This window comes from Chlorocebus sabaeus, chromosome 14 (genome assembly GCF_047675955.1).
Source record: "Chlorocebus sabaeus isolate Y175 chromosome 14, mChlSab1.0.hap1, whole genome shotgun sequence".
NCBI lineage: Eukaryota > Metazoa > Chordata > Mammalia > Primates > Cercopithecidae > Chlorocebus > Chlorocebus sabaeus.
In genome coordinates this window covers 48296694-48311967 of record NC_132917.1, presented here as the reverse complement: position 1 = coordinate 48311967, position 15274 = coordinate 48296694, and the positions used below count along the sequence as shown (strand labels likewise).

General features: G+C 39.4%; 1 protein-coding gene across 4 annotated transcripts in view; it reads right to left on the bottom strand.

Annotated features, from left to right (window-relative positions):
- The window catches only part of PPP1R21 (protein phosphatase 1 regulatory subunit 21), a 70724-nt gene that overhangs the window by 21034 nt on the left and 34416 nt on the right, over window positions 1–15274 (bottom strand). For all 4 annotated transcript variants that reach the window (XM_038006911.2, XM_007970697.3, XM_007970698.3 and 1 more), the window contains exons 13-14: window positions 10846–10938; window positions 4220–4347 (exon numbers count right to left, since the gene is read on the bottom strand). In XM_038006911.2, coding sequence (XP_037862839.2) covers window positions 4220–4347; window positions 10846–10938 — 221 coding nt within the window. The remainder of the gene's footprint in view (window positions 1–4219; window positions 4348–10845; window positions 10939–15274) is intronic.

The following is a 15274-nucleotide window of genomic DNA, read 5'->3' as shown; positions in this document are numbered from 1 at the left end:
TGGATTATAATAAAAAGAGGACACCAGTATAAATAGAACAAATTTCTGACATGTCCTTTTCTAGACAATTTCTATTCTTCCTGAAAACCAAGACTGATACTCATTTATTCTGTAGGTGACTTTCACGAGCTCTTTACCTCATTGATTTCTGCCGCTGTTCTTAAGATATCCATGTTTGGATTTCTAGATTCCATTTGTATTTTAACTTTGAATATTTCATATTCTAACAGAAGATATAGCATAGTATCTTGAATATGTAACCTCCATTTAAATTTAATTCTATAAATCTCAATTTATAAATTACAAATACAGAAAAGAAAGACTGAAAATTCAGTAGAATGTCATTTACAGATTCAACATTTGTTAACTCTATGTAATCAGCCACAAAGACCTATTGCTATAACTTTCTGAGCCATGATTTTGAATCTATAGTGTTTGGTAATACTTGTGATAATACTACCTCCGTGGTTTTGTATCTTAACAAGTACTTTAAAGTGACTTCAACATGTGTCTTTTTATTGAACCTTTAATAGTAGATCATGATCATCTGGATCATTAAATACTTAATTTTCACTACAAACTGACCAAAGTGTGGTTTCTTTTTTTTTTCTTTTTCTTTTTTTGAGTCGGTGTCTCGCTGTGTTGCCCAGGCTGGAGTGCAGTGGCACTATCTTGGCTCACTGCCACCTCTGTCTCCTGGGTTTGTTTGACCGATTCTCCCGCCTCAGCCACCTGAGTAGCTGGGATTACAGATGCCTGCCACCAGACCCAGGTAATTTTTGTATTTTTGTCCGTTTGTTTGAGACAGAGTCTTGCTCTGTCATCCAGGCTGGAGGGCGGTGGCATAATCTATGCTCACTGCAACCTCCACCTCCTGGGTTCAAGCCATTCTCCTGGCTCAGCTGCCTCAGTAGCTGGGATTACAGGCGCGTACCGCCACGCCCAGTTAATTTTTATATTTTTAGTAGAGATGGGTTTTCACCATGTTGGTCAGGCTAGTCTCGAACTCCCGACCTCGTGATCCGCCCGCCTCGGGCTCCCAAAGTGCTGGGGTTACAGGCGTGAGCCACTGCACCTGGCCTTATTTTGTGTGTTTAGTAGAAATTGGGTTTCACCACGTTGGCCAGGCTCGTCTCAAACTCCTGACCTCAGGTGAGCCACCATGCCCAGCCGAAAGTGCAGTTTCTTTCTTTCTTTTTTTTTTTTTTTTTTTTTTTTTTTTTTTTTTTTTTTTTTTGAGATGGAGTCTCACACTGTCACCCCAGGCTGGAGTGCAGTGGCGCGATCTCGGCTCACTGCAAGCTCCACCTCCAGGGTTCACACCATTCTCTGGCCTCAGCCTCCCGAGTAGCTGAGACTACAGGCACCTGCCACCGCACCCGGCTAATTTTTTTTGTATTTTTAGTAGAGACGGGGTTTCACCGTGGTCTCAATCTCCTGACCTTGTGATCCACCCACCTCGGCCTCCCAAAGTGCTGGGGTTACAGGTGTGAGCCACTGCGCCCGGCCCAAAGTGCAGTTTCTTTAAGAATCCTTTGATAAACCAGGTGCGGTGGCTCACACCTGTAATCCCAACACTTTGAGGCTGAGGTGGGGGTATTGCTTGAGCCCAGAGTTCAAGACCAGCCTAGGCAATATGGCAAGACCTCACCTCTTCAAAATGGAAAAATGAGCCAGGCGTGGCGGTGTGCGTCTGTGGTCTCAGCTACTTGGGAGACTGAGGTAGGAGGCCTCACTGCAGCCTCAACCTCCTGGACTCAAGTAATCCTCTTGCCTGAGCCTCCCATTCTGGCTAAATGCTTTAGCCAGAAAAGTTACAGTCTTGTATACATTAAAGAATATTGTAGTTTGGTAAATTTTAAAAAGTAATTTGTAAAACAGAGTATTCTACTTTGGCAAAAATTGGTCAAAAAGTAATTACTAATGGTCTGAAAGGTTATATTTTTCACTGATATTTTACTGTCAAATGAAATTCTATGTCAGGTAGTATTCAATAAAGTAAGGATTCCAAAAATCTTGAGCTATATTGTCCTTGTGAATGACAGGGATTCACGCAGTGTTTGCATTTGGATCACGGTAGTATATTGTGAGGTTTATTTTCTTTTTTCTAATATTTCTACATTTTCCAGACTTTCTTTAATATGAATATACTACACTCTTCTACTGGGTTCTTAAGGAAATTACGAACTGTAAAATTAGGTTAATCAAATCATACCAGCTAAGTATTTAGTATTAAGCTGACGCCAACTAACATTAGTTCGAATATTTTAGTTGAAAACCATTTATTAAAATTCCAGAGTGAAGATCAGATACCTTTCCTTGAGATGACATTTTATGGTTTCAGGCAAAGTAAAGCTAAAATAAACTATGAAATATACAAGTATTTAATTATTTCAGAGTTCTCAGGAGATCAAGACCATCCTGGCTAACACAGTGAAACCCTGTCTCTACTAAAAATACAAAAACAAAATTAGCCGGGCGCAGTGGTGGGCGCCTTTAGTCCCAGCTACTTGGAAGGCTGAGGCGGGAGAATGGTGTGAACCCGGGAGGTGGAGCTTGCAGTGAGCTGAGATGGCGCCACTGCACTCCAGCCTGGACAACAGAGTGAGACTCCGTCTCAAAAAAAAACAAAACAGTTGGCAAATACAGAGACTCATAAAATATCAACATTCTCTCTTTATAGAATTTTTCTCAACTGAATCAAAGTTAGGATTATCCTCCGAAAGCATCTGGCATGCTGTGGATGAAGGAGGTGAAAGAGAAGGTAGTGGGGATGGTCCTCTGGCTCAGGAATTCTGTCCACATAGATCTGTAAGCTGACGGAATCTAAAGATAACACGTTTTAATCACAACCCCACAGTATAGCAAGTGGTCACAAGACCAGTCCAACTTTGAAAAAGATGACACTGGAATGTCTAACATGATCTATGATCATTTCTGACTTGTAAATCACTTGAAGAATATTTGTTCCTATTATGGTCAACCTGTCAGAAGCAGAATAGTATATAAAGACAGAAACAGAGATAAGCATTTCCTTTGGAAATCACGCTCAGTCTGCTGAAATAAATGGGCTAAGATAGTTCTGAACACAGTCCTTTTGGTTTTATACATGTAGGACATTCTCAGAGAAATCTTAATCATTAAAGTTGTTGATGACAGCCACATGAACGCACACTCTGAGAATATAACTTCTGCTGAAACAGGAATATCCATGATCAAAACATTCTTTTTTTTTTGGAGATAGGGTCTTGCTCTGTCACCTAGGCTAGAGTGTGGTGGCTCAAACACAGCTCACTGCAGCCTCAACCTCCTGGGTCAATCAAGTAGCAGGGACCACAGACGCACATCACCATGCTTGGCTAATTTTTTAATTTTGTAGGGATGAGGTCTTGACATGTTGCCCAGGCTGGTCTTGAACTCTTAGGCTCAAGCAATACTCCCGCCTCAGCTTCTCGAAGTGCTGGGATTATAGGTGTTAGCCACTGCATCTGGCTTATCAAAGGATTCTTAAAGAAACTGCACTTTAGTCAGTTTACAGCAAAAATTAAGTATTTAATGATCCAGACGATCATGACCTACTACTAAAGGTTCAACGAAAAGACACATGTTGAAGCCACTTTAAAGTGCTTGTTAAGATACAAAACCACAGAGGTAGTATTATCACAAGTATTACAAAAAAATAAATAAATAAATACAAAAACACTAGGAGGAAAAAAACAAAATATTAATGGAACGTATATTGTGGTCGGTTTGTTTTCTTTTTTTGTATGTTCCCAGTGTTGTATATGGCAGACCCTTCATATACATAAGGATCTATGTTGAGACTACCTAGAATCTTCTAATCATCCAATACTGCATTAAAACATAAACAGGGACTGATCTACACACTCAAGACAAATGCTCAACAGTCACTGTCATATTGCTGTAAACATTAGGTAGGGAAGCCGCATGCAGTGCATGTGCCTATAGTCCCCGCCACCCAGGAGACTCCCGAGTCCAGCAGTTTGAGTCAAGCCTGGCAACACAGCGAGAGATCCCTCTCTTAAAATAATATGTCAGAGTGAATACTGGGTAGGAAGCAGAGGAAAGGGAGACAGCTTTATTTTACCTTAAACCCTTATATTCCAAAATCCTTTTACAGATCCACTTTCCTATGTCATTCAGAAAAAAAGCACATATTTAAGAGTTTTAACATCAATATAAGCCAGAAAAGAATTACCTTTCCTGCTCCATTTGTTAATGCCACTACTGATGACAGGATACAGTCATTAGTTGTTATCAGCTTCTGTGTTGCTGTTGGAAGTTCATGCTCTATTGTAGCTTTTTGACTATAATGTTTGGAAATATCTATAAAAGCAATTAAATGAAAATTCATTATTGTCTATATGTAAGTCACATACAGATAACCAGCCCATTCATTTCTCACATCTATTCTTCTAAATTTATAAAGTAAATTTGACAAAGAATGTTCTCAAGTGTCAGGATTGCACTGAATATCAATTAGGTCACAAATCCACATGGAAAGAATAGAGAGAAGTAAGGATCTCCGAACACCATCTTGGTTGTCTTTACTACAGCTACCAAGATTTCCTCATCGGAGTATTAATTCTAACATTGGGTAAATGATCCTGACCAGTATTTACCAGTTAAAAACCACTGTTTTGATAGTATAACAGGCATTAAGGAGAAATGATCTTGTACTTATATAAACAACCCATGAGGCTGGAAAGGAATAGCCAACACAACCACAATGTCTCACAATCCTTACTGGACCGTAGCTATGTTTCTAGTGCACACTCTAACTAGCAATGAGAAATATCTGCACAGCCAAATACGGATTGGATACTCCAGTGCCTGGCTTCCTGTGCAACCGTCTCCAGTCCAAGGATATTACAATAAAGGCCTGTAGTTAGGAAAGCATAGAAGAGGCATACATATACACACATATATATTAATTATATTATATATAATCGCATATATTAGTTAATAATATATTAATTGTATATACAATTGTATATATTAGCTAATATTAGCTAATATATACAATTATATATATTCATATATGAAAATCACAAAACATGAAAATTTTTATAGCCATTTTGTACACGGAGAATATCACTCATTCAGAATCAAGAAATTTAGTTGATTTTAGACCATAGATAATTAATGGAGGAAATAAGACTATTTGCAAAAAAATAGTATTTGAGATTTAACCTGAAATGATCATGATATTTTAACTCAAAATTACTATGGTCCATGAATGAGATTATTTTCACTAACATTTTAAAACTAGGGAATTTAAAAATAATTAATATATTCCTATATTTATATACACTTGTATAAATATGCCTTTGATTTAGGATAGTTTTAGACTTATAGAAAAGTTATAGAGTTTCATTATACCCGTTAGCCAGTTTTTCCTATTGTTAACACATTACTATGGTACAGCTGTCATAGAAAAGGAACCAACCAATTGGCACATTACTATTACATTCAATATATTTTTGAAAAGAAATTATTATGCTCAATATAGTCATAAGATGTCCAAGTGTATAAAAATTCAATTAGGATGTTGAATGTTTTTTGTTATGTTTTTTATATTTTATTTTAGAGGCAGGGAGTATATGTACAGGTTTGTTACGTGGGCATATTGTGTAATACTGGGGTTTGGACTTCTATTGAGCCCATCAGCCAAATGGTGAACATAGTAGTGGGATTGTTAATACCCAGTAGTGGGATTGCTGGGTCGAATGGTAATTCTATTTTTAGAACTCTAAAAATGAGAGAAATCTCCATACTGCTTTCCATAGGGGTTGAACTAATTGACATCCCACCAACAGTCTATAAGTACTGAATGCTTTTTGCATACAGAACTTGCTCATCCCTAACAGACATTTTTTTTCTACATACCAGTTTTACTCAATATTTTACTGGAAGTATACAACATTATAATAATACAATTTGGCTGGTAAGCCATCTTGGTTGATGGCAATTGAGGTACTCATGAAAAAAGTACAATACTAAGAACAATGCTATTGTAGCTTGATTATAGTCATTCTCGCAATCAAAAGGTTTACTCTTGGCAGGATGCAGTGGCTCACGCCTGTAATCCAGCACTTTGGGAGACCGAGGTGGGCAGATCACTGGAGGTCAGGAGTTCAAGACCAGCCTGGCCAACATGGCAAAACCCCGTCTCTACTAAAAATGCAAAAATTGCTGGGTGTAGTGGCATGTGCCTGTAATCCCAGCTACTCAGGTGCCAGAGGCACAAAAATTGCTTGAACCCAGGAGTGGGAGGTTGCAGTGAGCCAAGATCATGCCACTATAGTCCAGCCTGGGCAACAGCACAAGACTCTGTCTCAAAAAAAAAAAAAAAAAATTTATTTTTAATTATTTAGAGTGCTTTTTGACATTAAATTTTAACTCCAAAATATACAAAAGAATCATGTGGCTTAGACCACAGATTTTTCCTTTTACGTTTCCCATGAGTCTACCAACTTTACACCTCTGAGACTAAAGATCAAACAATTATCACTTAGAATATGTTCCTTGAAAGGGCTGTATTTGCAACACAACCCCCAAATGCTGAAGGAGCCGAGAAATCAAAGAACGAGGCAGGCAAATCCAGTTTATTGGTATAGGAAGATTTACTAGGAGGAACTTACAGACAGAAGCATGGTCTTCGGTGGCTGCAAAACAGATCGCTGCATGGCAAACCCCCAAACGCAGGGCTTATATCTTGGGGAAAAAGTATGCGTGTTCTGGAAGGAATGTGTGGGTGGCTACAGGAGTCACAGCCTATGATTTGTAATAGTGTCAAAGTTTGTTTTGAAGGAATCTTACAGTGAATAGGTATTCCTATATAAAGAGTAATACATTAGGCTGGGCACGGTAGTTCATGCCTGTAATCCCAGCACTTTGGGAGACTGAAGCAGAAGGATCACTTGAGTCCAGGAGTTTGAGACCAGCCTGGAAAACACAGAAGGACCCCACCTCTATAAAAAAAAAAAAAAAGAAATTTTAAAAATAAAAAATAAGAAAGAGTAATATATTAAATTGACATTTTGGAGGCATTCCCAGACTCAGGGTTAGTCAGAAGTTACACGGTGGATTAAAATTTAAAATAAAGACACTCTTGGCCAGTGCGGTACCTCACGCCCATAATCCCAGCACTTTGGGTTGGAACAATGTGTACTCTGTTCTGTTTCTCACTGTACATTACAAGGAAGAGGGCAGAGAAGGGTAAATTACTATGTGCACTACTTTGCTAAATGACTTTATAAAGCAGTACAAGTCAGTTAATGTGATGCCTGCAGCTTTATTGTTTGAGCTGTTTGCTTTGGCTATTCAGGCCCCTTTTATGGTTTCCTGTGAATTTTAGGATTTTGACATTGGGCCAGGTGCAGTGGCTCACGCCTATAATCCCAAAACTTTGAGAGATCGAGGCAGGCGGATCACTTGAGGTGAGGAGTTTGAAACCAGCCTGGCCAACATGGCGAAATCCCGTCTCTATTAAAAATACAAAAAAATTAGTCAGCATGGTGACGCACACCTGTAGTCCCAGCTACTCAGGAGGCTGAGGCAGGAGAATCGCTTGAACCTGGCAGGCAAAGGTTGCAGTGAGCTAAGATCACAGCACTGCACTCCAGCCTGGGTGACAGAGCGAGACCCATCTCAAAAAAAAGTATCTTTATTTTATAGCAAATGTAATACATATACACCACGGAATACTATGCAGCCATAAAAAGGAATGAGATCACGTCCTTTGCAGGTACACGGATGGAGCTAGAAGCCATTATCCTCAGCAAACTAAAGCAGAAACAGAAAATCAAATACTGCATGTTCTCACTTGTCAATGGAAGCTGAATGATGAGAACACATGGACACACGCCAGGGAATAAGACACACAGGAGCCTGATGGAGGGTGGGGGATGGGGAGAGGGATAGCATCAGGAAGAATGACAAATGGATGCTGGGCTTACTGTCTAGGGGATGGGATGATCTGTGCAGCTAATCACTATGGCACACATTTAACTATGTAACAAACCTGCACATCCTGCACATTTACCCCTGAACTTAAGATAAAAGTTGGGGGGGAAAAAAGTCATCTATTGATGTGTATTCATACTAAACTTTGGGAAACATTGGTCTATATATTTTCATAACTACAACTATAGACTATACTATAGTCACTTTAGAATAAAGTAGAAATCATAAAAAAAAGAAAAAAAAAAACAGTGTCTTTTTTTTAAATACTAATCTGCTATATAACTTCTGGCTAACCCCGAGTCTGGGAATACCTCCAAAATGTCTAGTTGATATATTACTCTTTATATAAAAACATGTATTCACTATAAGTTTCCTCCAAAACAACCCTTGATACTGTTACAAAAAAGCATAGGCTGTGATGCTATACCCACTTACACATTCCTTCCAGAGCACATGTACTTTTCCCTCAAGATATAAGCCCTGTGCCTGGGAGGTTGCAGTACAAAGACCTTCCTGTCTTATGACTGCCCCAACACCATTCTTCTGTCTATAAGCTACCCCAATAAATCACCCTATACCAATGAAGTGGATTTGTCTGCCTCATTCTTTGGTTACTCAGCTCCTTCAACATTTGGAAGTGACTACATATACTCCTCTTTTACAAAACAAAATGCCACTTGTTAAACAATTAAGTCACTTCTGTTTTAATTCCATGTAGGATACATATTTTTATAAATTCTTCTGTTTACACTGAGACCAACCTATCATCCAATAGATTAAGAATCCCTTATCCAAAAAGCTTAGGACCAGCAGTGTTTTGGACTTCAGATTTCTTCAGATTTTGGAATATTTGCATATACATAAGAAGGTATCTTGGGGATGGGATCCAAGTCTAAATAAGAAATTCATTTATGTTTCATATATACCTTATACATATAGCCTGTAAGTAATTTTGTATGATACTTTCAATAATTTTGTGCATGAAACTAAGTTTTGACTACAACTTTATCATGTCACGTGAGGGCAAGTGTGGAATTTTCCACTTGTGGTGTCATGACAGCACTTGAAAAGCTTCAGATTTTGAGGCATTTTGGATTTCAGATTATCATATTAAGAATGCTCAACCTGTATTAGCATAGGAAAATTTATTTTTTTTTCACTTTATTGTTTCATTTTGTAGAGACAGGGTCTCCCTATGTTGCCCAGGCTAGTCTCAAATTCTTGGGCTCAAGCAGTCTTCCCACTCGGCCTCCCAAAATGCTGGGATTATAAGTGTCAGCTATTGCACCCAGCCAGCAGAGGAAAAATTTTTAAAAAAAAACTAAAAAACTTGTAGCTACAGAGGTACTTGAGGTTTCAATGGCTTGGTTCTAGGCTAAGTAAAATTCTGGAAGAGAAGACTACAACTAAGTCTTAGCTCCTCAAAACAAAAGCCGCACAGGAAAAAAGCAACATCTCTTGGATTTTTCTATAGGCCAAACTAAATTCTGTAGGACTGGAGTTGAATATCATTAACTACCACCCATATTGCCTATCCAACTTGTGATTTCTGAAACCAAGGTTAATTCTGTAAGCACAGTGACATTCAAAGTTCCTTATAATTGGGGTCAAGCACAGTGGCTCATGCCTGTAGTCCCAGCACTTTGGGAGGCCAAGGCAGGTGGGTCACCTGAGGTCAGGAGTTCAACACTAGCCTAGCCAACATGGCGAAACCCCATCTCTACCAAAAATACAAAACTTAGCCGGGCATGGTGGTGTGCATCTATAATCCCAGCTACACAGAAGGCTGAGGCAGAAGAATCACTTGAACCCAGGAGGCAAAGGCTGCAGTGAGCGGAGATCACACCACTGCACTCCAGCCTGGGCAATAAAGTGAAACTCAGTCTCAAAAAAATTATAAAGCTCCTTATAACTGAATACAAGCCATAGAAAGGCCCATACTCTAGTGTGAATGGTAAACTGGTGCTTGGTAATACTGCCGAGACTAAGAATGAATCCCAGTGCCACAGATCAGGTCCCCCAATATATCCCTCTTTTCCATGTTATGAAACACAGCTTTAGGTTTTTAAAAATAATTTTAAAATTCTGTGCAATTAGTAATTGGTCACTAATTGTTAACTAAACACAATGAATCATCTAAGCATCCAACAGTCCTTAATGATTGCTCCTGTCCCTCTTCTCCTTCCCCTGCTTTCCCTACCCCAACAGTCTCTAAAAGGAAAAGAAAGGGAAAAAAACCTACAAGTAATTGCAAAGTTGTAGATTAGTCAGGACTCAGGATGACACGCTAAGCAGCATATGAAATGCTTTAAAAGGTTCCCCTCGGCCTTTCAGCAAACTACATTTTTAGGACCACAGAAGCAATTGAAAACTGACCAAAATGTAAAACCAGACTTTCATTTCTTATGGCTATGCCCAACAAGACAGGGCTTTAAAAGGCATTTAAAACATTAAAATGCACAGGATGGTGGAAAGTTAGTGTATTCCTTCTGGGGACCTGAAGCCTTGGTTTCCTCAATTCCTTTGTGCTTGGGCTCTAAGAAGTGCAACGTATTTTGCAAAAGGCCTCTGAACAGCATGTCTGGTTTCGTACAATTCACACACCTGCCTAAAGTCAGTGTAATGTATTTCTGGCTAAAGTACACAAGGATTTCTCTTCAGCACTTTGTTTACCTCCAGAAATAAAGCAGAAGGGAAAAGCAGAAGGCAGTGAGCTGTGCACTCAACATAAGCCGAATGCTACTAAGCCTTTATCCGGGGTCTATTACCCCTGGCAGTGTTTGTTTAAATCTTATTCAGGCAGATCGAAGGAAGTCGGGCAAAGGTTTTAAGCTTACGTTCTTTTTCAAGGCCTACCTTTCATAACGTCATGAAATCCATGCAGAGCAGCACCAACATTTGTTAACACAGAACTGTAGTTTGTCCGAAGGAGTCCATCTGGCTCTGTACCTAGGAAATCAAACTCACAAATCTAAGCATTTTCCTGAAAACTGGACGGCCCACTGTACCCCTCTACTTTTGAGAAGATAGAGAATGAAGATTGCTTGTCACATGCTAGAAATAATGGCTCTTAAAATCTTGGCAGATACATTCAGACATAATGGTGATACACATAAACACATCTAAATGATTTGCATCTCCTACGTCCACAAATATTTCTTAATGGTTGAGAAACAAAATTCAGTTGTTAGGCAGGATTAAGTCTGCCATGTCTTTGTGAATTTTTACCTTGTTATTACATAAGACATTTTTCATTCCCTACACATTATTTGCTGAACATCGCTAAAACACTCTTACCCAAATATCACAGAGTTCTGCTTCTGCCATGTCAGCATGAGGAGCTCTGTGGACCTGCTTGCCCTCTGCAAAACTGGTAAAATTTGCAAAAAGGACAAAGTCTCTGGAAACGGTTCTAAGGGCAACACAGCACATGATTTACTCAAGAAAATCTGTAACAACTCAGTAATAACAGTGAGAGTCTATGGTATTTAAACCAAGAATCACTACCTCCCTCCCACAGCTCAGGGAGAAAGAAACTCCATTCCCAATAGGTATAACCAAGAATACAAGACTTCCTCTCTCCCAACTCCTAGAGAGGTCTGGATTTCTCCTCTTGCTCCCAGCTACCTGTTACTGAAGCTAAATTCTGAGCAAGTGTGGACAGAGGCGGGGAACATTCCCCTTCTTTCACCCAGCCCCTACTCCTAGGATGGAGGCTCTACCTTGGGCATGGTGCTGACAAGAAAAGTGGGGCCCTGATCACCCTTGCCCCAGCTCATCAACAGGAGTTCCACCCTGAAAGAGGCAGACCAAGGAGACCAGGGGCTGCTGCCTACCCACCCCCTCCACTAAGTGCTCCGTTTCTAACAAGCGGGTACCACTTAGAGAAAAGTATGACCACTGTCCCCAGCCCCCAGAGATTTAGCCCAGGAGATAAGCAAGCCTTAGAACAAGAGCTCTGAATCTCTTCTTAAGGAACTGACTTAATTTGTAATAGAGTGTGGAGAAGTTCAAGCCTAAGGGTGTACTCTAAAAAATTACAGCTGTGGTGAAAGCAATGAAGAAGAAATTGATAGATTTATTAGAGATATAAGTTAAACTGTGGACTGGCTGGTTTACCAGAGAGAACCAGAAACAGAAATAGCTAAGAAGAGCCCTCCTGGGGTCAGAATGAAGCTCAAACACTGATCTCAAAAAACTATCCCTGCTAGGTATACGCTAGGTCTGTAAGTATACCTATAAAAGAGCCCAAACTTAATTGATTCCCTGAATAGACAATTGATGCCCCACAGCATATTGAAAATGAGAGCAATCAATCAGCAATCAGTGGAGCTTAAACCTGGGTGTGATCAAGGAAGGAGACAGTGAAGGAGAGCCCTGCCACCATCGTCATCCCAGGGTGACTGTGTGCATGCCCAAGGCTGAATGCTCTGAGAAGCAACATCATGGCACAAAACTTATACACTAAAAACTAGAAGATGTGTTTAAAGAAATTAAAGAGCTACATAAATGTAAAAACATACCATGTTCATGAATCAGACGACTAAGCTTAGATGGCAATACTCCCTGTATTAATTTCCTAGGGCTGCTCTAATGAAGTACCACAAACAAGCTGGCTTAAAACAACAGAAATTTGTTCTCTCACAGTTCTAGAGGCCAGAAGTCCAAAATCAAGGTGTTGGCAAGGGTCACACTCTCCCCAAAGGCGCTAAGGGAGAATTCTTTCTTGCCTCTTCCAGCTTCTGTTGGCCCTAAGTGTTACTTGGCTGTGGTAGCATAATTCCAATCCCTGCATCTGTCTTCATATGGCCTTCCCCCTTGTGTCTCTGTCTCCAAATCCCAAATTCTTTGTGTCTCTGTCTCCAAATCTCTCTCTCCTTATAAGGATCCCATTCACTGGATTTAGGACTCTCTTTAATCCAGTATGACCTCATCTTAATTTGATGACATCTGCAGAGATCCTATTTCCACAGGAGATCACACATATGGGTACTGACAGTTAGAACTTCACATATTATTTTGGGGGACACAATTCAACTCACAACCCTCTCCAAAATGATCTACAAGTTCAATGCAAATCCCTATCAGAATCCCAACTGACTTCTTCGTAGAAATCGACACAAGCTGATTCTAAAATTCATACGGGATTGCAAGGGACCTCAAATAACCAAAACAATCTTGGAAAAAAAGAACAAAGTAGGAAGGCTCACACTTCCTGATCTCAAAATTTGGTATAAAGCAACAATAATCAAGATATTATGGTACTGGTGTAGGACAGATCAATGAAATAGACCTGAAAATCCAGAAATAAATCTATATATCTACAGTCAACTGATTCTCTACAAGGGTACCCAGACCATTCAACAAGGAAAGAATAGGTTTTTCAACAAATGGTGCCAAGACAACTGCATAGCCACAGGCATCATATACAAAAATTAACTCAAAATGAGGCTTGGTGTGGTGGCTCACGCCTGTAATCCCAGCACTTTGGGAGGCTGAGGCAGGCAGATCACCTAAGGCTAGGAGTTCGAGACCAGCCTGGCCAACATGGTGAGACCCCCATCTCTACTAAAAATGCAAAAATTAGCCAGGTGCAGTGGTGTGTACCCATAGTCCCAGCTACTCAGGAGGGTGAAGCAGGAGAATCACTTGAATCTGGGAGGTGGAGTTTGCAGCGAGCTCAGAGTGTGTCACTGCACTCCAGCCTGGGTGACACAGTGAGACTCTGTCTAAAAATAAATAAACAAATAAATAAATAACTCAAAATTAATCATAAACCTAAGTGTAACAGTTAAAACTATAAAACTCTTAGAAGAAAACATAGGGTAAGTCTTCATAACCTCAGATTTGACAGTGGATTCTTAGATATGACATCAAAAGCATCAGCAGCAACAACAACAACAAAAATGGAGAATTGGACTTCATCAAAATTGAACACTTTTGTTCCTCACAGGACACTATCAAGAAAGTTAAAAGACAACCTATAAAATGGAAGAAAATATTGTAAATCAAATATCCAGTAAGGGACTTGTATGTATAATACATAAAGAACTCTTACAACTCAATAATAAACAGACAACCTAACTGAAAAATGGAGAAAAGATCTCAATAAACATTTCTCCAAAGAAGATATACAAATGGCCAATAAGTACATTAAAAGATGGTCAACATCACTTGCAATCAGGGAAATGCAAGAGAAAACCACAACGAGATACCAGTTAATACCCACCAGAATGGCTAAAATCAAAAAACCAAGTAATAACAAGCACTGAAGAGGATGTGGAGAAATTAGAACCCTCAAAAACTGCTGGTAGGAATGTAAAATGGTACAGTACTTTGGAAAACACTCCAGCAGCTCCTCAAACAGTTAAGCAGAGTTGCCACATGACCCAGGAATTCCATTCCTAGTTATACACACCAAAGAAATGAAAAGAGATGTCCACAAAGAAACTTGTACATGAATGTCAATAGCATCATTATTTGTAATAGCCAAAAGGTAGAAACAACCCAAATGTCCACTACACGACAAATGGGTAAGTAAAATGTGATACATCCATAAAATGTAATATTATTCTGCAATAAAAAGGAATTGAGTACTGATACATGCTACAACTTCTACGAATCTTAAAAAGCATGATGCTAAGTGAAAGAAGTCACAAAAGACTACATACTATATTATTCCATTTATATGAAATGGGTAGAATTGGAAAACATATAGACAGAATGTAAATTACTAGGGCTTTCAGGCTAGGGAGAGGTGGAACAGGGGAATAGGAGGGCGATAGTTAAAATACACAGGGTTTCTTCTTTGGGTGACAAAAATGTTCCAAAATTTACTGTAGTGACAATGCACATTCCTGTGAATATACTAAAAACCACTGAATTGTAAACTTTAAATTAATACATTGTATGGTATGTAAATTACATCACAATAATGCTGTTAAACAAAAAATCATAGTACCAGAAAAATTATGGCATTCTTAAAAATGTCATTTAAACTGAGCTCCATTCAGTTACCTGAAAATACTTTTTTTTTTTTTTTTTTTTTTTTTGAGACGGAGTTTTGCTATTGCTGCCCAGGCTGGAGTGCAATGGCAAAATCTCACCTCATTGCAACCTCTGCCTCCCGGGTTCAAGCGATTCTCCTGCCTCAGCCTCCCGAGTAGCTGGGATTATAGGCATGCACCACCACATCCGGCTAATTTTGTATTTTTAGTAGAGACAAGGTTTCTCCATATTGGTCAGGCTGGTCTCGAACTTCTAACCTCAGGTGATCTGCCCACCT